At 36.5% G+C, this 22,078-nt stretch overlaps 2 protein-coding genes across 4 annotated transcripts; one reads left to right on the forward strand and one right to left on the reverse strand.

Annotated features, from left to right (window-relative positions):
- The first annotated feature begins 369 nt into the window (after positions 1 to 369).
- LOC103911769 (serine protease HTRA2, mitochondrial-like) lies at positions 370 to 17,253 on the forward strand. Of its 3 annotated transcripts, XM_073915037.1 has the most exons (9): positions 370 to 449; positions 8,663 to 8,867; positions 11,738 to 11,932; positions 12,033 to 12,065; positions 12,613 to 12,671; positions 13,641 to 13,749; positions 13,834 to 13,903; positions 16,581 to 16,676; positions 16,761 to 17,253. In XM_073915037.1, the coding sequence occupies exons 5-9, from the start codon at positions 12,666 to 12,668 to the stop codon at positions 16,924 to 16,926; spliced, it is 447 nt and encodes a 148-aa protein (XP_073771138.1). In that variant the 5' UTR covers positions 370 to 449; positions 8,663 to 8,867; positions 11,738 to 11,932; positions 12,033 to 12,065; positions 12,613 to 12,665; the 3' UTR covers positions 16,927 to 17,253. The 3 variants fall into 3 exon arrangements, with proteins under 3 accessions (XP_073771138.1, XP_073771137.1, XP_073771136.1); XM_073915036.1 differs by having other exon boundaries at positions 12,033 to 12,671; XM_073915035.1 differs by lacking the exon at positions 12,613 to 12,671.
- A 343-nt stretch (positions 17,254 to 17,596) lies between these two features.
- pimr144 (Pim proto-oncogene, serine/threonine kinase, related 144) lies at positions 17,597 to 20,920 on the reverse strand. The gene is made up of 7 exons (XM_021479421.3): positions 20,466 to 20,920; positions 19,516 to 19,959; positions 19,063 to 19,157; positions 18,838 to 18,888; positions 18,342 to 18,717; positions 17,868 to 18,041; positions 17,597 to 17,781 (listed from the first exon to the last, which is right to left on the reverse strand). The coding sequence occupies exons 1-7, from the start codon at positions 20,749 to 20,751 to the stop codon at positions 17,681 to 17,683; spliced, it is 1,527 nt and encodes a 508-aa protein (XP_021335096.3). The 5' UTR covers positions 20,752 to 20,920; the 3' UTR covers positions 17,597 to 17,680.
- Positions 20,921 to 22,078: the final 1,158 nt, after the last annotated feature.

Raw genomic sequence — 22,078 nt, forward strand, 5'->3', positions numbered from 1 at the left:
TGTGTGTGTATGATTCATTTATTTTGAGTAGCTCATTTAAATTATTTTATATTTTCATTATCAATTATTTATCATTTTTAACAGTATTATTATTATCGTTTATATTATATTTTATATATTATGATTATATAAATTCTTATTAATTATTTATTATCTTATTAATGAGTTATTCTTGTGAATTATTTTTAAATGAATAATGCTTCAAATAATAAATTAAAAAGAAAAATATGCAACAAAATGAAGTTATCCATGTATTACCTGAAATCGCCAGTAGGTGGTGGTAGGACACTGTCTTAAGTGAATAAGACATTTATTCAGCAACAAAGCAACTGTTGTGTTTATGAATAGGTCAAGGATGAATCGACTCTCACAATTCATTTAAATCCACAGATTCATTCTCAAAAAATAACCCACTCTAGCCTAAATAAGGACTGAACCGATGTGAACAGGTAGGAATAATGATCAAATTCTTGTGGATTAAACATCTTTGTTGACATCAATTGCAGTAGATTTTATTAAGTTACAACAAAAGGTAGGACATGGTTTAAATTGCGGACTGTACTTATTTTATGTGTGAACATGCTACATGCTAACACTGTCACAGCATTCCAGTCAACTAATTTAGAGCTACTAACGTTAGTCAACAGTCTCCGCCTTTACTAAGTGAAAAATGCGAATTAAAAAGAAAAAATAACATAAATAAAATAAATAATTACAAATTAAACCAATGAATATTAAAGTCAGTGTAATTAGATCTAACGTTTATTACTGTATGTCACAGGCTAGTAGCGCTAATTAGCATTTGATGCTAATGCTAACATTGATGCAACTTAATGTAAATATTAATGTTATATTAACGGTACTGTAACTTTAAACTATTGTTTTAATTAAAAGCTTGTAAAAACTTCAAACCTTTAACGTTAACATCAGTCAGATTAATTGCTATTTGAGTGATTCTGTTAAAATTAACTTACATTTGTTTCTGTCTAGTTAACTTTAGGAACTATACAGGGAGAGGAATTGTTTAGTTTTATATTACAGAAACTCGATATTTATTTTCTATATTTTTGTTTGGCCACAGTTTGAAATGCCATTCTGCAGGCTGAAATGGCATATTTAAAGAGCCCATATTATACATGAAATAGGGTCATATCCTGGTTGTAAGGGTCTCCAACAACAGTCTAATATGCATGCAAGGTCAAAAAACACTTTCATGGTCTTATAATCTGCATTTATTTTTACCTAATTATCCCAGCGACTCCTGTATGAATCGTCCAGTGATTCATTTGTTCCCAAACCCCTCCTTAGCGCGGAGCTAATCTGCGCTGATTGGACCGATGACAGTCTGTCGCGATTGGTCGACTGCCTTCAGTCAGAGAGGGAAATGGCCAATAGCTAATCAGCAATTTAAAAAGTAATCACAGTTCATACACGCTCGATAGTATAGACGTGGATTTTAGCTGCCACACTATGGCGAGTGGATAGTGCCACGGATAACCGAACGAAGGAGACAGTCGTGTACTCGCCATACCACACACACACAAAAACACACACACACCTCCGGATGACAACGCTCCCGCTTCCGCCCGCACCCGCCAGGTTTTAGCCTGAGAACCCGCTCCGTTTTCTGCCCGCCGCGCCCGGTCCCGCTAGAGCGGAGAACACAACCAAAAATCACCCAGTATACAGTCCAGACAGCCAAGCTGTCGTTCGTTCGTTCGTTCGCTCTCTCTCTCTCTCTCTCTCTCATACGCGCGTGTGCGCACTAACACACACACAAGCACCACGCAGACTCTCTCTTTCTAATTCGCATAGCAATATCCGTGATATTGCTAGACAGCCCGCTCCCGTCCCAAATTAAACCCGTTACCGACCGCTCCCGCGATTTATTCGGAAATTTATTCCCGCGGCTGTCCCCGCGCCAGATTTCTGCGGCGCGGGAATAAATTTCCGAATAAATCGCGGGAGCAGAACTCTAGCACGGAGCTCCATAAACAAACAGCACGCGTCGCGTTTTTAACGTGACTTTGCACGCGATAAGATCAAATATCCAGTTAACCTGATACAGTACACGCGGTTACAAGTAACAAATCACAACTAAATACATTTGCAAGCAAGAGTAAACGAGGCAACAACTTTAACCGCACGTACTTACACTTGAGAAATGGAAGAAACCCATCCTGACGTCCATCAGTTACTCTTTACTGATCCTTCCTTTAACAAACTCAGATGAAGTATTCTTTGTAGCATGTAGCTTCCAGAAGTTTCCAACTGCTTGGTTATAATGCTGAGGTTTCATCTTTGGGTAGAGACTCAATATATCCATCTGCAGTGTGACTTCAATCGACCGGCATGTTTGTGTGCGTGTGTTTGTGGGTGTGTGTCTGGGTTTCTGCGTCAGAGGGCGGGGCCTCAGGTTTGAAATCTCCCGGGTTTGCGCGTGCACGTGAATAACTTGGTTTCGTTCGTACGTCATGGCGAAACACCTAATGAGTCGGTATCAAGGCGACTCGTTTGAAGCACTATGAGTCGACTCTTTTATAGATGAATCAACCGTTTTAAACACTGTATTCTTACAGATTTAAGCCTTAGCTGGATACTTCGCTTCACTTAGAGCTGTGTTACACACTACATGGAGGGGAATTTTCAAAAACCCATAATATGGGCTCTTTAACACAATTAACCTCGATTTTACTACAAAAAATACAGTCAGGTTTATTTTTTGTGGATAAATGTAAGTTTACTTTAGTAAAACTATGTTTTTGTCTTATTGGCTAAATGGGCTCATGAAAGTGTTTCACATAGAAATGAATAAATAATAATTAATAATAATAATTCCTTACATTTATATAGCACGTTTCCTGCACACTCAAAGTGCTTTACGCATTGGTGGAACATGTTTCCTGAAAGACATTTTGAAATGGAAACAATATTTTTCTTTCCCATTTATCGATGATATTTGGTCAACAATACATTTTTACGCCCAAATCAGGTAGAAGAAATTTATTTCAAAATATTACACAGGTACTACTATCCCTGCAATATATTTAATAATAAATAATAATAATAATAAAAAAATCACAAAAATGTTCTTTTTGTTCTTGTAAATTTTCTGATGATTTTTGGAAACAGGTTTCAGGGTTGATTTTTGATTAATTTGGAGATATGCTGTAGAGAGAGGAATCATTAAAAGGCGAGAAGTGAAAATTCTGTCGTCATTTACTCCAAACATGCTTGCGTTCTTGTGATATTTTGAGAAGTCAGTGGTCCCTCACTGATTATAAAAAACACACACACACGTTTTGAGTCTCTATGCAGTTACATTGACCGTAATTTAAGTTATGAAAGCAAACAATATACTTTTGTTTTATATTAATTATGACGTATTTAAAGGAAGGCTTTTTGGCAAATAGGCTCATTTTTCAAGTCACTCAGAGTTAAACTGTTGTGTTTGATCATTTTAATCCGTTCAGCTGATCTCTGGGTCTAACAAATAGTCCAAAATCCTTGATTATTACTGCAGAATGAGAGTATAGCAATGATTATAGAATACACATGACGTGTCACTCGTATACTTTTGAATGGGAAAAGTGAAACAGTCAATAGGCGAATGAAGCCCCGCCTTCTAGTACAGGAGCCAATCAGTGATTGATATATGGCAAATAAAGCCCACCTTTTAGTACATGAGCCAATCAGCGATCAGTATAGAATGACAATTCTCCAGGGGAGGGGCTTGGACTAGATGTGAGTTTCTGCAGATATTGTGTGATATGGACGTTTATAAATGAAACTAAAAGGACAGTTACTGTTCAATTTTATTGGTTATTCATAATATGTAATGTAATCGTAATCTTGGCAAGCAGTTTTGAAGAATTTGATTTACCCATTCAAACAGAATGCCCATGTATACTTCCCGAGAGGCGTATAGGTATAGTTACTAGCCATGTCAAGCTGGAACATAGCAGCTATTCATTTCCATCAGTCTTGGTGCATACTTTAACTACACAAGAGTCAAGTTTTACTTTAAAAACTTTTTTTTTGGGGGGGGGGGGGGGGGGGGGGTTCTCCAACAACAGGCTGATGGGCATTCAAGGTCAAAGAACACTTTTATTGTCTTAAAATCTGCATTTATTTGTACCAAATTATGGCAGCGACTCTCATATGATTATTTAGCAATTAATTTGTTCCTACACCCCTTCCTAACGCGATGCTAATCTGCGCTGATTGGTCATATTGTACTCTGTTGTGATTGGTCAACAGCGTTCAGCGTGAGACGGAGAGAAATGGCCACCATGGCTTATCAACAATATTGAAGTAGTCAGAGTGCAGAGTGTATGTGTGAGTATACCTGCCAACACTCACGTTTTTTTCCGGGAGTCTCCTGTAATTTCAGACCCATCTCCCGCCACCCTCCCGTTTTGTTATTTATCCCGGAAACTGATGATGGCCATAGCAACGACAAGTGCCAGTGGATTGTGCATTTAAATGCAAACGCATTTAAATCCGTAAACAAAGCGGCACGCGTCGCATTTTCATCATGGCATTAGACGTGATATGAGAATATAAGGAGTTAACCAGATGCACTACAAGCGGTTATAAGTAGCAAAAAACAATAAAATACATAATTTGTAGAGAAAACAAAGAGGCAACCATTTTAATTGCACATACTTACACTTGTGAAATGGAGAAAGAAACTGATCCATAAACTGTGTACTGTAAAGTTCCTGTCGAGCTCTGACAAAGTCCCATACGTCAACAGACTTTTCTGATCTAAAGCACTCATCAGAAAAATGACAGGAACACAGCACAAGCCTGGGCTGTAATGTTGAGGTATTTTTGCCAAAATAAACCTCAACCACTCACTCTTCACTGTTTCATCTTTGAGTAGAGAAAATAACACTAACTTTCCCCTCACACTTCAGAGCACAGCGTCTTCGTGACATGATTCAACTGGCGTCTGCTGCAGTGTCCTTCTTCTTTTTCTTTGCTACTGTGTTTGTGGGCGGGGCTGGGTTTTTTAATTTTCCCGGGATTGCGCGTGCAACAAATAGGCGGGGCCAGGCCTGGATTAAAAACTCAGGAGCTCCTGGGCACATTATCTTGTAAGGCCCCCTACCTGGCCCTACCCCTATAGTTGAATTTAAAAAATAATAATAATATAATATTTTTTAAATAAAATGAATCTATAATTTGTTGCCCACATATTTAAATAAATGATATATAGTACATATGTATTTACAAAGATTTAACTTATTTTTCAAAGCATTGAATAAAAATACTAATAAATTGAATGTTTTTTTAGTATACTTGTACAAGTTCACTGAAACAGTACTATATATATATATAATTTTTAAGGGTATTTTTAATGTAGAGCTTTTACAAACTGATAGAGCATATTGTTTGCATGGCATAGGCTATATCACACAATGCCTCTCCAATCCAGTTCTATGAATCTGAGTCTTTAATAATACACACACTTATTAATGATTTACTGTCTCTCTCTTCCTCTCCCTGTATTCTCTCTACTCTTCTCGTGATGAAAAGTTGGCAAACAGCATAGATCAACTTGATTATAAACCTAAAAGTATCAGAAAATCACACACACTATACCTCTTCTCCTCTCCGGTCTCTCTCCTCTTCGGGGCCTTTCTCTCTCCCTCTCTCTCTCCTTTTTCTGTCTGTTTCTCTCACGATGAATCCAGTCCGCGCTGCGCTGCCGTTAGCCTCCTCCGCCTGGTTAATGCTAGCTTACTGATCTTACGTTACCATAACGTCTTCTTCTATACCCTCATCCTCCTGATCATGGGTCTGTTTGAAGAAGGTGTGTATGGAAAATGCCTCAATAAAGATGCCTCCTCTCCTCTTTCTCTCGCGTTTGCTAAATCCACTTGTCCACTCATTTTTGATCCATGATAAATACTAACGTTACACTACAGTCCGCTCAGTTTAGTGCGGGTTATTTCAAAACTGATGTTTCCGCGCTTGACCAATTACAGCATTCTGTTAGAAAGACAATTTAAACATAATAATAATAGTTATATGTGATTTTTTTGCTCAGATGAAATACAGTTGTCTGAGCAATATAGTTTTTACAGAGAAGGAGGCACCTTTATTAAGGCTAAACATTATTAAATACCCACGAGGCACTTGACTTTATATCGCATTTGCATTATTTATTAAAAATGTTTCCTTCCTGTTAAAAATAAATATATTTCTAATCTGATATGTAATGGGGAGAAAAAAAGTAGCACAAGTTCAGCAGATGGTGAATTCGAACCAGGTTGATGATCAATCGCGTCAAAAGATGTTGCTGTGCACATTACGAGGTACGCCACTCAGACTGTGATGCTGCATAGCTCTTTAGACCCACACGGAATCTGCGCGCGCAGAATTCCACAGATTTTTCGCAGATTTTCCGCAGAATTCCGTAGATTTCTGCAGATTTTTAGCCTATCATTAATTCTGTTTATTTACTTGAGTAAATGTGTAAATCTGAATTTATTCAGTTTTTATTTAGTAATTTATTACTTTTTATTTAATATATTAAGGTGTAAGTTATGATACTCCGCTGGAAACTCCCAAAATAATTGCACAGAAATCCGCAGATTTTTACCAAAATTCTCCACAGAAATAGCAAAAAACGTCCGCAGATTCCGTTTGGCCCTGCTCTTTATTCTTGTTGTCTCTGTCAATCAAGCATCGATGGGCGTAAAGCGTGAATAGCTTATTCCAACTAGGTGTTCTATTTGCAGTTAGCCTAAAAAAACACCCCGAAATTGTCTTTTTCTTCTCCCCCCTCGCAGGGGCCCCAAGTGCGCTCGGGCCACTGGGCCTGTGCCTATAAGGCCCATTGGTAAATCCGGCCCTGGGCGGGGCTTAAGTTCCATTTCCTGGTCACGCCGGCACGGCTTAAGACTCTTTATCAAGACGATTCATTTGAAGCACTGTGAGTCGACTCTTTTATAAATGAATCAACAGTTTTAAACACTGCACACTTGCAGATTTTAGTCTTAGCTGAATAATTCACTTCACTTAGAGCTGTGTTACACAATACATGGAAGGTCATTCTCAAAAACCCATAATAGAGGCTCTTTAAAAAAAAAAAAGAAGAATAAACTGAACTGAGCATATTTGTAAGTAGTTGTGTGGTTTACCCAAAAAGGACAATTCATCATTTCTGATGAGTTTTTTTTACTCTGTTGAACACAAAAGAAGATATTTTTAATAATGCTGAAAACCTGAACATTGACTTTTATAGTAGTTATTTTTCCTGCTATGGAAGTCAATAGCTAGAGGTTTTCAGCATTATTGAAAATGTCTTCTTTTGTGTTTCTTTTGTGTTCTTTCTTTTCGGCTCAGTCCTTTTATTAATCTGGGGTCACCACAGCGGAATGAACCGCCAACTTATCCAGCAGATGTTTTTACGCAGCGGATGCCCTCCCAGCTGCAACCTATCTCTGGGAAACATACATACATACTCATTCACACTCATGCACTACGGACAATTTAGCCTACTCAATTCACCTGTACTGCATGTCTTTGGACTGTGGGGGAAACCATAGCACTCGGAGAAAACCCACGCATACGCAGGAAGAACATGCAAACTCCACACAGAAATGCCAACTGACTTAGCCGAGGCTCGAACCAGTGACTTTTTTGCTGTGTGGTGACAGCACTACCTACTGCGTCGCCAAATTACTTTATTTTTTGATATAAAATTTGATTTAAAACTATATATTTTTTATTTATAAAAATAATTTCCAATTATTAAAAAGCCTTTTCAGTGTCAGTTTTCAGCCAAATGCATCTAGAATTTTCAGTTTCAATCAACAAGCTTCATTTCGGTGCATCTCTAATCTTGCTATAAGAGGGTCTTTTTGCATTGGACAATTCAAAAACAAGGCGGCAAAACATCTAATTATTATAAACATTTTAAATTATAAACATTTAATTACTATAAAAATAGAACCAAACATTTTTCCCCAAATTCCCAAAAAAAATATTAACAAAATTATTGTTATCAGACATTTAAAAAATACTTATTTAACGTGTTGAAGCAACTCAATTCTTAAGTTTATTGGGGGCAACTTGACTGTTTTATGTTCAACTCACTTACATTTATAAAAACAATCAAGTTAACCTAATTCTTTACTTTTTTATCATTTCTATTGTTAAAACATTCTCACATTTCGCAGGGTTGTAAAACCCAACAATGTTTTAACACTACACATATATTTACAATATTTTTTGTTAATTCGGTTTAATTTCTGAATGTTAAGTAATCAAAAGTGGTAGTTGTAGTTGTTGTTGTTGTTATTAATAATGCTGTTGTCATTTTCACTGACATTATTACTATCATTATTATTATTGTACTATCTATCTATTATATGTTTTATTTAAATCTTTATTATTCTTGCTTCATTTTTTTGAATTGTTGTATATTTTTATGTTCTCTTGTGTATATACTTTGTTTGACTTGTTCACCCAGTTACCTTTACATGCGCGCGCTCAACAGGATTGTTTTTTTTTTCAGCAGGGTGTTTTATGTTGATTTTCTCTATAGAGACTTTTTGGATCACTTGTTTCTATTTTAAGATGACCAGATGGTTTTAGTTTCAGTTGTGTTTGGGAATTGTGACTAATATTACACTCTTTCTTTCAGACACCCCTTTTCTGGCCGTGAGGTTCCCATCTCGAATGGTTCTGGCTTTATAATAAGTAGTGATGGCCTGATAGTGACAAATGGCCATGTGGTCGCCAACAAGCGTGGTGTTCTTGTCAAACTGACCAATGGTGAGACTTACAACGCCACAGTTCAGGATGTGGACCAGGCTGCAGACATCGCCACCATCAAAATCAATGTTAAGGTACAGATGGAGCTTTGAGGTTGTACTGTTAACATATGTTATCTTTTGGGGATATTTAATTTTTTAATTAGGGATGCACCGATCCTGATACTTGGATTGGATATTGGTTTGGTACTGCATATTTTTACTGCAAATCCCATCTTGCACGTGCTCTATATTCTGTGTAATTTATAAGCAAACAAAAGCCAGAAAGGTAGCCTTTTATAAGACAGTAGAAAGTTGTCTTGTAGGCCTACTGTATCCCAAATGTTTTGAAGCCATTCTATAGTTTAATGTGAAGTACAGATCAATATTCACATGGTTAAATTCATGTTCAGTTCTGCGCTTCCCTCCGCTGCGCCTGTCAATCATTCTCCAATTTATTTACAATTCAAACTGCGTGTCACGTTCATGACAACATGAAAAACTTTCTCCAACACTATTTGTCCCTGTTAATTTAAATAAATAGTAATTTATTATATTACATTATATTAATTTATTATAATATAATATATATTAAATTGGTTCATTTCTGCCTGAAACGACGAGTTCATTTCTGTTTCTAAATCATGTAGCTGTTAGATCAGATGATCGCATTCGCAACACTGGAACTGAGTGGGTTATTACCTGCTCTTCACACACAAAGTAGGCCTACCTGAAATTTAAAACTAGAAAAGGCTCAATAATACATTGGACAGATCCTTACCGCACTGATTTCTTCCCTTTTTACTGCTGTTTTGGATTGGAAGCTGTCTCAGTGATGCATCAAGCACTTCATTCACACACCGGCTGATGTGACGTGTGCCGCTCTGTAAAATTATTCTGTAACATTAAAAGTTTCTGTTTTCTCATCCTTCCCACTGAGTTTATTCTTTCGAGGGGAATACTTTTAGGATAGTTTGTAAGCCTGGCTCATTGTGGTCAAAGTTGTTGATTAAATTAATAAAAGTGAAACTGACAATCACAATATAGATTTTAATTAACAGAAAATTATTTAGCCTAGTACCGGCTGCTCTGAAAACTGTGAATATTTGACTGTAATTTTATTTATATCAATAGTTTATTTAACAGACCAGTTTGTGTTTTGATTAGAGTCAATAGTGGTAGCCTGTTGCAGAGTTCAAAGAAAAATCTTACTATTAAAAAAGGAAACATAAGCTGGACCACATCACCATAGAAACTGTATTATGCTTAAAAAATGGCACAGTATCAGGATCAGATCTGTATTGGTCGATACTCAGAATTTTGGGATCGAAATCGAATCAGTTCCAAAAAGATGGTATCGGTGCATCATTATTTTTATTGAGTCATAGTTTAATATGGTAAGAACAAGGACTCATTTTATTTTATTAATTTACATTTTTAGTAAAAGGTCTTTATCAAATGAGTAATTTCTTTTTGAATTTTGTTCATTTAAGAATTAAACCTATAGAATCAAAATTGTGTCACTGTTAGTACATTAAAAGTGTGAGGTCAATATGATTTTTAATGTTTTTAATGGCTCTACATTAACTTTTTTGATCACCAGCCTATATGGCTAGTAGTTTTTCAACTTTACTAGCCACTCGCCATTTTCACTTTTGTTTTTGGGAAAATATATTTGCAAAATTACTTGATTTAGATGTGTTGTGTATGACATTGCTCAATGAGCATGAGTGGTAGTGGTTTCATGGTGTTGCTTTGTAATTATTTCAGGGCTAAACATTAAGGTTGTACCAATTTTTTCTCTGACCACACTGGAAAATAAATAAATAAATAAATTAATAAATATTTCTTAGCCAAAAATGTTAAATAATTTAAAAATTTCAAAAACTAGCAAAATATATGTTATAATATGCAAACACTTTTTATTAAATAAAACTAAACTAACAATTATTGTCATGTAGCCTGTCTAAAACTATGAAAAGTAGTCTGTCCTAGCTCCAAGACCAAGGTCTCAGATCAGCAGTTAACTATACATTAAATTTAATCTATTAAATCAATGTTACTGAAAAGAATGATAATTTAACCATATTAACAAAAAGAAAGCAGGTGAAAAACATACCGTGTGCAATAATAAAAGGATGATCAAACGCACACAGTTAACGTTAGGCCCATTAATAATCTGTTCAAAGATTGTTTAAAGCTAAAGCTGCAACTGCTGCTGCATACATAAAATACCTTCTTTTTTTTTAATCTCGAGCTCTTGAAAATGGTGGATGTGTATCGCTTTTTGTGAAGTCTATTTCAAACAGAACCGATCGCAGCATTGTGTTTCCGGTCAAGGTTGCTTCACGCAAGGAAATGAGAGCGTGCACGCTTTTAAAAAATTGCGTGCATCACATAACATTCTGTATTCATCTGCTTTCTTTTGCTTGCACGAACACAGTTGTTTTTGTCAGTCGGGCTGCTTCTCATTTATAGAGGTTCATCCTTATTGTCGAACCCTACTTCAAAAAAAAAAAACAATTTAAAAATGATTTTCGACCAGCCAAAGTGGATAGTGGGAGTGGCTGTCTAATCCGCCACAGCTAAAGTCTACCTGCGGTTGGTGGGTGTTGATGTCAAGCCCTGGTGTTAACCCATTAATCTGTTTATACTGTATTTAGGCTACATACACGCTGTAATATTTCAGGAGGAACGGCCGCATACAAATATGGAAATAAACTCGAAATTGTGATAACCTTAGTGACATTTGGTTTTGTATCCTCAGATTTTTAAACGCAGTAGTATTACAGCAACTACAGAATATTATAGTCAACAATTTTAGGTAAACGAACAGTAACAGAGGAGGCTTTAATGTTTGGAACGCCATTTTTGCAATTGATTTTTCACACTTTTCTTTTACCACAGTTCTAGTACATGGCCATATAGTCTGACATAGTGTCATTGTGTTCTCTGTCTTGTCCCAGAATCCTTTACCAACGTTGCGTCTTGGCAAGTCATCTGATGTGTGTCAAGGTGAATTTGGGGTTGCCATGGGGAGCCCCTTTTCTCTTAAAAACACCATCACATCTGGAATCGTCAGCTCTGCTCAGAGAGACAGTAAAGAACTGGGTCTCTCCAACTCCAGCATGGACTACATCCAGACGGACGCTACCATAGATGTAAGAGCACTGGAAACTGGGTGGTGTTGCATGCAAAAAAAATGTATGTCATCATTTAATGAATTGCATTCCATCACTCAATCACAATTCTGCTTTACAGTTTGGAAATTCAGGAGGGCCTCTCATAAACCTGGTGAGTCGCTGACATTTACTCAACTGACTGCTTCTGCCTTTTGGTTTAAAGCGTCACGAAACACCGAAACACATTTTTGAGATGTCAATAGTCATATATATGTTCCACGCTGCTAAAAACACTCTTAGGACACATATTTAACAATAAAAGTGAAAATTGGTTGTTTTTGCGCTATTTCGAACAAATTCGTTCTTCCGGTTTGAAAAGAAATTTTGAAGCTACGTCAAGGCCATGAGCTCCTTGTGTAAATTCCAGCATGGAGACTGGCTGTCTGTACCGGCGGGTACAATGTGACGTCTTTGAGCTTTCATCATTAATTCAAGAGAAAGACAAACTAATCAGTGCTCTCTATTGTGAATGAGGTGCAACTTTATTAATATGCATGACAGCTTCAAAAACTACCTGTTACAGTATTCAGAGAGACGCGACGTTGTGTTGCTAACCGTAAATAAAACAAGTGGAAGAAGAAGAATTGTTCGGAGACATGGGTCGTCAGTGTTGTTTATAAACTTGCCACAACAAAGGTTTTGTTTTCATTTTCCCGCAGTGAGGAAGGACCCACATTTGTGGACTACAGTGGTCTTCTAACACGCAACAAAAATGTTTGTAAGGAACATTTTTACCCGAGAGCTTTTTGTATTATAAATGGTGAAATCCAGATTTGCCACTCGTCTTCTTATAAAAAAAAACGCAAATCCAGTTCGCGTTGATTGTCCTGTCTCTACGGATTTGGTAAGTAAGCAATTGGTTTACCTTGTTATTCAGATGGCGAAGTAGGCCATTAAAACTACACTCTTCTAGCAGTTCCTCGGATCCAATATGTCGTTTGTCATGGGGGGCACGCATGAAATGTTCTTGAATGAAAATGAAAGTGCCAAACTGCAGTTAAAGTCGACAAATTAAGAATGAAAATCCCCAAAATTACATGACACTCCGGAGGAAACGTGGATAGCGTGGTGACACAATGACGTTAATCGTATTATGTGCTTAAACATGTAAAACGGGATCATGAAAGGAACATTCAAAAAGCAACTCATGCAAACACCTTAATCATATTATTGTTTTAATTAGATTAAGGCAAATAGTTAGATTACTGATGTCCACAAAATCATTACTTTATCTGTTAAACTGACAAGTGTAACACAAACTACTCTCCTGTCTTCATTTAGAATAAAACTTCCAAGTAACTCAACACAAGCAAAGACAATTGTAGGCATAATAGTAGGAGTATTAGGGTAGGAGTATTTATAGCCACAGACATGCAACCTTTTTCAGGGGTAGAAAACTCTGGTTTTAGGCATTTAATTAGTGTGCTAGAACCACTCTACGAAATCCCAAGTAGAACGTATCTCACAGCTATGGTGGTACCCTCCTTGTACAATAAGGTAAAAGGCAAAGTTATTAGTGCACATTTAGTAGTTGACTACAGATTGCTGGACCTTCAGAGCAACACAGAGCTTCATGACTGTCATATTAAGAACGTGAATTGTTTTCAAATGTTCATCAATATTGTATTGTACTGGCCGTACTCTAGCCTTATGTAATAAACTGATGTGTCATGTTTGTACTCTTCAGGATGGTGAGGTCATCGGCATTAATACCATGAAAGTGACAGCAGGGATTTCCTTCGCTATTCCCTCAGACAGAGTCCGTCTCTTCCTAGACCGATCTGTAGACAAACAGAGTAAGAATGACCTCACAGCTGCTTGCTTTTGTCTGTGACAGAATTTTTTTTCACTGACAGATGGTTATTGGGTCTTTTTTTCAGAGTCTTGGTTTGGAGAATCGGGATCGAAAAGGCGTTACATTGGAGTGATGATGTTGGCTTTGACCCCCAGGTGCCAAACACTTTTATTACAATTTTACAGGAGAGCAAAATTCATACATTATGGAATCTGCAGATTTTTGTTATTTACCACTAGATTTGGCTCTTAGAAATTCAAGTGCTGGAATACCTGGAAAATTGGCTTGTTCTGTTGAAAAGTGCTTAATTTATCAAGGAGAATTTGTATGCAATTTTCACGCCGAAAAATAAAAATGTTTTCGAATTTTTGTGACAATTTAATGCAAAAATACCTCCACAATCTACCGTGATTCCGAAGCAGTGATTTAAATGATATGAGAAGTGGCCAATCACAGTCAACCTTGTTTAGTTTTACATTGAACGTAACGGCGGGACAAAGGCCTTTCTGTGTTGCAGTGACAAAAAAAACACAAAAACTTAAAAACAAATGTTTTAATGGAAAAATGCTTTTGGGATGTTTTCACTATATGTTATTAGCAAGAGTAATTAAACCACGAACATACTTCCTGCCATTTCAACGATCTACACACTCATTTTGCTCTCTTCTCTCCGCTCTCTTCTTCTGACTTGTCTGTCACTCTTCTGAATGTTGGCGTGGGAATGCAGGTATTGCGCAATTACTCATTTCTGCATACGTCGTGAGCACTTTATTTTAACATGAGAGCGCAGTCATGTACATTAATCATAAAAACACATATGTGACCTCTTAAATAGGCTTTTTCAAATTAACTGCAAGTCCTCTCATCATCTCGTGTGTGTGATCAGACTGTATACAATCGCGATCTCTTCAATATTAAAGTAGAAATTATTTATCTTTGCTCCTTGACTAAATTTAGTATTTAGAGTACAGACTTTTTATTTGGCTGTATCGTCAAGTGAAACTTACTGTACTTTGAGCAAAGTTGGAATTTTTTATATTTCTTTACGACAAAAGAATTATGCTAGAAATGTTTCTGTTTGGGGTATTTGTGGGTTTTATACATTATAGCTGTATTCGGATCTGTCTTAAAGCATCACTGAATTGTACAGGCATTACAGGTCAAAGCAATCTGCTGTTAAATTGATCATTATAAACAATAAGACTCTTCAAACACTGCTTTGAAAAATGTAGTGTTGTCATAATTCAAATACCTAGAGTTAAACAAAGCCATTTGCTTTATTATCATTTTATTTATTATTTATGACAGCGTACTAGTCTTTTTTTGTAAAATTATTTCAGTTTAAGATCAAGTGTAAAATAATATTTCCATGTGCTGTACAGCTATTTAAGAAACAAATTTGCCATATTGTAAAGACAAGAATGAGCAAAAAAGAAAAATGGTGTAAAATATGTAAATAAAAGGCTAAATTGAAATATTTTTATCATATACTTTAATTAAACCTTTCAAAACTTGAAAATATTGTTCAAAAAATGGACAAAATGTGTCTCTATGGCCTTATAGAGTATGTGGTAGTTTTGCCAGTACTATTGAAAAAGATTAATTGTCATGGAAGGAAAAATCGACCATACTTCCTTTGTTAGTGCACATTTTTATATATGTAGCTTTGTGATTCAAGCAATTAAACCATTCAAATAAATTTATTATCATTTCTTGAAAAAAGAGCCAAAATGAAAATCTGAGTTTTTTTCCCCAAAAATATCTAACTAGTACTCTGAGTAGTTTTTAAAAGAGTACTTTGTACTTTTACCCAATGTTAGTATTATTTACTAAAACTTGTATTATTTTAGCAGTGTAATAGTATAAAAAAACATTTTCACAAGCACATTTAGTGCAGGTTTAATATATTATTAATATACAATTGATTAATTAATTATATTATTATTATGATCAATAATGGTTTTTATTTGTGTATATATATAAATTCCTATGCAGTGTTTTAATACGTTGCGTGTCAGTCTTGAAAATAAAAATAGGTGCTGGAAAAAAGTGCTCAAAAGTCCTTGATTTTCATTAGGCTGTGCCTGTATGAGCCCTGTAAAATTCAAGATATTTAAGGTTTTAGTTTTGTATACATAATGTAGAGTTAAGCAATATCATAATGTAGAGTTGAACAATATCATATATTTTTTTGTCCCAAATGACACGAGTTCAATTGTGGTATTGATTTGAACACTTCTGTGAATAATTAAAGGTGCAGTAGGTGATCTGCCAAAATGCTAACCACTTAGCATATTATCTTTGGACTGCGGGGAGGGACTGTGATTCAAAGCCACATGGCCTGAAATCTGCATTTGCTGACAGACAGTTTGAGCTGCTTATCTGAATTACAGGAGATGTCGACCCGACAATATTTAATGGGATGAACATTTTTTAGTTTTATACTTTACCCAGAATATAAAATACATAAAAACACATTTAGATCATTTACTTTAATCATTACTATTGGACTGTGAAGAGACTTTCAACCAGCACAACTAAAATGTTTCTGAGGACAATCACCTACTGCACCTTTAATTCAATGCATTGCAAATTAACAGCATTTCCTTTTTCACACTCTATGCGAGTGAAGTAGTATGAATGTTTTGTTGAGGTGTTTTTGGTTGAAGCAAATGTAATATTGATTGTTATGCTGATCTATCTATCAAACTATCAGTCTATCTATCTATGAATCTATCTATCTTATCTATTTATCAATCAATCCTTAAACTGTAAACTTTGCACTGAAGTGAGTCTTTTATTATCTTTAAATTCTCTTTTTCCCCTCCTCAGTATAATCGAAGAGCTAAGGATGCGAGACCCGTCCTTCCCTGATGTTTCTCATGGAGTTCTCATCCACCGTGTGATTGTAGGATCTCCAGCCAACAGGTGTGCTGCTCTCTGAACATGATGTTATCAGCTGTTGATTAAGGCATCCTTTGATGATGTCATTTCCTGTTTTCTGTTTTGCAGAGCCGAAATGAAGCCAGGAGATGTTATTATTAAGATCAATGGGGTAAAGGTGAACATGTCGGAGGAGATATATAATGCTGTGAGGACCAGCGAAAGCTTAAATGTGGTGGTCCGCCGGGGGGCCGACCTGCTAGTGCTGCACATGACCCCAGAGTCCACAGAGTGACATCAAGTCAAGTATTTAGTAAGATTAAGAAATGGTGAGTAATGAGAAGCTGTCATAGTTGGAGATGTTGTAAGAAAGGAATCATCTAAAGAGTTGAACAGTTTTAGCAAACGCTGGACATTCGTGTAGTAAACGTGTTTCTGGAAGCGTATGAAATAATGTGGATGATTCAGACTTCTGTACACTGGATAAACCTCAGTGTGTCTGCGCAAACTACACTATCAGTATTGATTTGAAGGAATATCACTGAATATTTTGTTTAGGATTGTCATGATGGCAACAAACACTCAAAGACCTTAATAAAACTGGGTGCTCTTATTGTGAAAATGCTGATGTTTTGTATTGAATCTCACATTCTCATGTTACGACGTTTGTATTTTAATACATTTTTTTGAACAGCTCTGATTTCACAATAAACCATTGGAATATTTATGGATGATTTGCTGATGTCGCAGTGACTGATATGTTTAGGTTTTGGGTCAGCGCTGTACAGCATTCTGAAAAAGTGTATTTCTAAAAGTGCGCCGTAATGACGCCAGTGTCAACTGCAGTGTGTGTTGGAAAGGACTGGATGCTGTTCAAACCTCATGCCAAATTTTTGTCACCCCATACAAAACCATTTTAAATCCACACAATCTGACAACACTGGGGCTAGATCACAATATAAGCCACAACACAAGTGAGTTCAATAAAATATATCTTTATTACAGACATGTACAAAAATCAAATATACAAAACATTCTGCTAATGTGACTCAGAACTCCAGCATGGACCAGTCGTGGTAAGGCATCTCTTCTAGAGGAATTCTGCACTCTGGATTCTCATGCAGACAAGCCCTCATCATATCACAGCATTCTGTGAAGAAGAAATGGAGAGGTGAGGTTATTGTTATTATTATTATTAAGCTGTTTCACTTAATTGTTCTTTGATGAACATCTCACCTTGAGAGAGGGTAAATTTGGACCAGTCATGTTGGAGGTAGTACAGGTCATACGCTGATGGGAATTCTCCATGGAGCATTGTGAACAGAAGAACCCCAAGAGAATAGACCGTCGCTGGTTTGGCCCGGTAGCATCCTTTTTCATAAAACTCTGGCGGGATGTACGCTTCTGTGCCTGGAGGAGAGACGTTTAGTTTAGCATCATGTTGAATATATATACCAGATGGGCTTCAGCTGTGCTAATTAATCAGCTTTCAATACGTTTATTAAAAATGCTTATGCACATTCATAACTAGTGATGTCAAAAGTATCAACTACCAATCGATACCGACACTCATCACAGTCATATTTGCTGAGCATGTGAACACCAATGGCCAATCAGTGGTGTTTAACAGCGCTCAAATTGACTTGTTAAATGTCAGAATCGATTGGTACCGAAGTCGATACTTTTGACCACACTATTCAAAACACCTACCAGAGAAGATACTGTAGGCTGATTCCATCATGAAGTCTCCACACCCGAAGTCGATCAGCTTGACTTCCAGTGTGTCGGGGTTCACCAGCAGGTTTTGAAGCTTAATGTCCCGGTGGAACACCCCGCGGTAACAGCACACGTTGGCCGCATAAACAGCTTGCCTCATGATGGTATGTGCTGTTTTCTCACTGAGGACACCTCCGCTGACTTCAAGGAATGCCTCCAGGTCCATGCTTGGACTAGGCCGCTCCATCACCATGACGTAATGGTTTTTAAAGATCTGCCAGTCCAGAAGCTGAATAATGTTCGAACACCTGGAGCCACCGCTGGCCATGTTTGCCAAGGTGATCTCTAGAGGAAGTGGCTGGTCACATGACTGAAAACAAAATAATAATGTTGGTTTTCAAACAAGGGTTTCTGACCACAGCCTGTGGTCTATAATAAATATAAGACTTTATAAACTGAACACAGCGAACAGAAAGTGTAGTCTACTCACAGAGCTGACATCTTGCATATTTGGGGTCTTCTGGACAAATTTAACTGCCACCTGTTTAAAGGAACAAGCGAACAATTAACATGTGCACGGAGATCATTTCATTCAGTCATAAATCCTGAACAGAGGATTCATTCGTCAGCAGAAATGTCCAAACAATGAAAGCTCTGATGATGTTCTTTAAACAGGGAACTTCATCAGAGGATTTGAGTCTACAAAAATGAATACCTGCAGACCATCCTGTATGCGAATCCCCTCATACACGGAGCCGAAACCTCCTTCACCAAGCTGCTTTCCGAGTTTGTAGCGGCAGCTGATGTCATCTGTTAAAAATGAAGAAAATGTCATTAAATTATAAACCAAATAAAAACACAAACAGTTGAAGTCAGAATTATTGTCAGATTTCAGAACATGATAGTTTTAATAACTCATTTCTAATAACTGATGTCTTTTATCTTTGTCGTGATGACAGTACATCATATTTACTGGATATTTTCAAGATACCAGTGTTCAGCTTAAAGTTCTGAGTACTTAAACTTTATTGCTCTGCATCATTTGGGAAATATTTAAAAAATATTAATAAAAAATCACAGGAGGGCGAATAATTTTGACTTCAACTGTATAATTTTACAAAGTTTGATGAGCCTAAACAAATGTTCTGAACTCCAGCAATAAACTTACTATTGTCCAAGCAGGTCCCATCATCTGCTGTAGACTTCACAGCAGAGTCCTCTTGTGAGACCTGATCCGGTAAAGGGTTCGAGTTTTCATCCAGGGCAGAGTCACAGATGTCATCTGTTATGAGCTGCTGGCTCACTGGAGATTCATTGTCCTCATCGGATGGTGAACTTGGAGGACTATCAAGCTCTTGCTTCAGGCTGTCCTCACTGAGGGAGGATTCAATGTCTTCTGTGAAGTGAAGCTCTGCAGAGTCGTTCTCAATGACCACTGCAGAGTCAAAGCTGTTCACTTCCGGCTTAAAGTCCAAATCTTCGTCTGCTGGAGCATCAAGAGCTGGAGGTTGGAGAACTTCCAGCTCCAGGTTGCTCGCAGCAGTGCAGAAGAATTTAGAGCTACTGATGGGCTCTGCGTGAAGTTCATGGATCTCCTGCACACATAGCTGATCTAAAGAGAGGAAGGAACATCATTAATATGACTCTACAACTCTTTTTGACAAGATATTTGAACAGTTCATTTGCAGAAACATTACTCAATGTGTTTTTATTGATGATCTTCATGGGTTTTCTGCATTGAATTAGCAAACAAGTAAACTATATATCTAAAGGCAAAGCTCACTGAAATAAAAATCCTAATACAAATAATTCTTATTTTTTTCTGTTTTTTACACAAAACTACAAATTCTGAAGAAAATTCCTGAAATCAGCAGCCATTAACCTTCATTGTAGGAACACAAAATACTGTGGAAGTCAATGGCTGAAAGCACCTCAAACAGGTTTAAGGAGTAAATTATGACAGAATTGTCTTGTTTATGTGAACTGTGGCTTTAAGAAACTCTTTCTAAAATGTCTTCCAGTTAATGTTTATTTCTGATCTTTAAACACTTATGTGATGTGTTTGGTGTGTTTAACAGTATGCTTTAGTAATTAAAAGTGCTCATAAATCTATTTTACCAACAACAGTAGCTCTTCTTCTGGAAAAACAGGCGAAGAAGATGGGAGACAATTTGAGTTTCCTCTTTTTCTGTCTCCCTGCCTGTTTTCCTGCAGCGACGGCCGGGTCATCGGTCATCAGATGACGGTGATTCTCTGTCGTGCTGCCGGTGGGTTCGAGTGGCTCACACGGTTGTTCGTTCGCACACTTAACACCAAACGCTTTCTTCAGACGGTTAATCAGTTTTGAAAATGCCATTGTATCACTGTACTGTTGAATCGCAGAAAGTACTGAACTACTAGACATCCAAAGAAGCTAATGAGAGTTTCTGCTACGTCAAAAAGCTTTATACTGTCACTGATGATGTCAGAGTTCCACAATTCCATTTGGGATTACGTAGAGACTTTTTAAAACACAACAAACTTGTAATGCAGGCCCGCGCTAGACTGACTGGCTCATTCGCCTTAATGTGCTCACACAGCCACGTGCTTATACACATTTTTTCCAATTATTAATTAAATTAATTTTGCACTTAGGCCTATGTATTTTTTCTGTCATGCACAACTTTTTCTGCGTTTTACTTTTTATTACAATTATTGCCATGTTTATATATATTTATACGTGTGTGTGCGTGCGTGCGTGCGTGCGTGTGTGCGTGCGTGCGTGCGTGCGTGTGTGTGTGTGTGTGTGTGTGTGATTCATTTATTTTGAGTAGCTCATTTCGGTTATTTTATATTTTCTTTTTTTGCAACTTTATGTTTATTTTGAACATTCAATTGAGTACAATCATACGGCATTTCAAGGTACATTGGTATCTCAGTATGTGAACTTAGGTGGTATAAAAATTATGTGCATTATTGTCAGGTGTATTTACTACACAGTAGTACTCAAATTTTGTAAATTATCAAGTGAAAAACAGCATAAAAAGAAGAAAAATAAAATAAATAAAATAAATAAAAAATATATAAATAGATAAATAAATAAATAATAATAATAATAATAGGCAAAAGATAAAATAAAAATACAATAATCAAAAATAAATGAAAATTAAAACACTATTTACATCCAGGTTTAGAACACATGTCATAATATATTTCCTTCAAGAGTAATCTCAAGTGGCCATCTTCATTATACATATGGGGACACATTATAATATAAATAAGTGTAGTCATATACATGTGCATGCATTAGCATATATTTATCTATCAGAGCATCATCTTCTATTCATTTATAGCAATAAAGTCAGGTCTTCTAACTAAAATATATTCAACCCATTTCCTCCATTTTTTCAGGAATATATCTTTCTTTAAGTTGACAACGAAGGTGATTCTTTCCATTGTATAAATCTCAATAGTTGCGTCTATCCAATTACTAAGGGTTGGTCGCTCTTGTTGTAGCCATTTGCGTGTGATTGCTTTTTTGCTGGCAGCCATGAGAGCACGCATAAGGTATTTATTGTCTGCCGTTACCATATCTGGATCCACACAGCCAAAATATAACAATTTACTTTCTAGAGGTATATCTTTTTCAAATATATGTTCAAGAGCCTCCTGTATTTCTTTCCAGTATTCTTGAATATACATACATTCCCAAAAGATATGATAATGGTTTGCTTTATTGCATCCGCAGTTAC

Source organism: Danio rerio, chromosome 10 (assembly GCF_049306965.1).
Source record: "Danio rerio strain Tuebingen ecotype United States chromosome 10, GRCz12tu, whole genome shotgun sequence".
NCBI classification, from domain to species: Eukaryota; Metazoa; Chordata; class Actinopteri; order Cypriniformes; family Danionidae; genus Danio; species Danio rerio.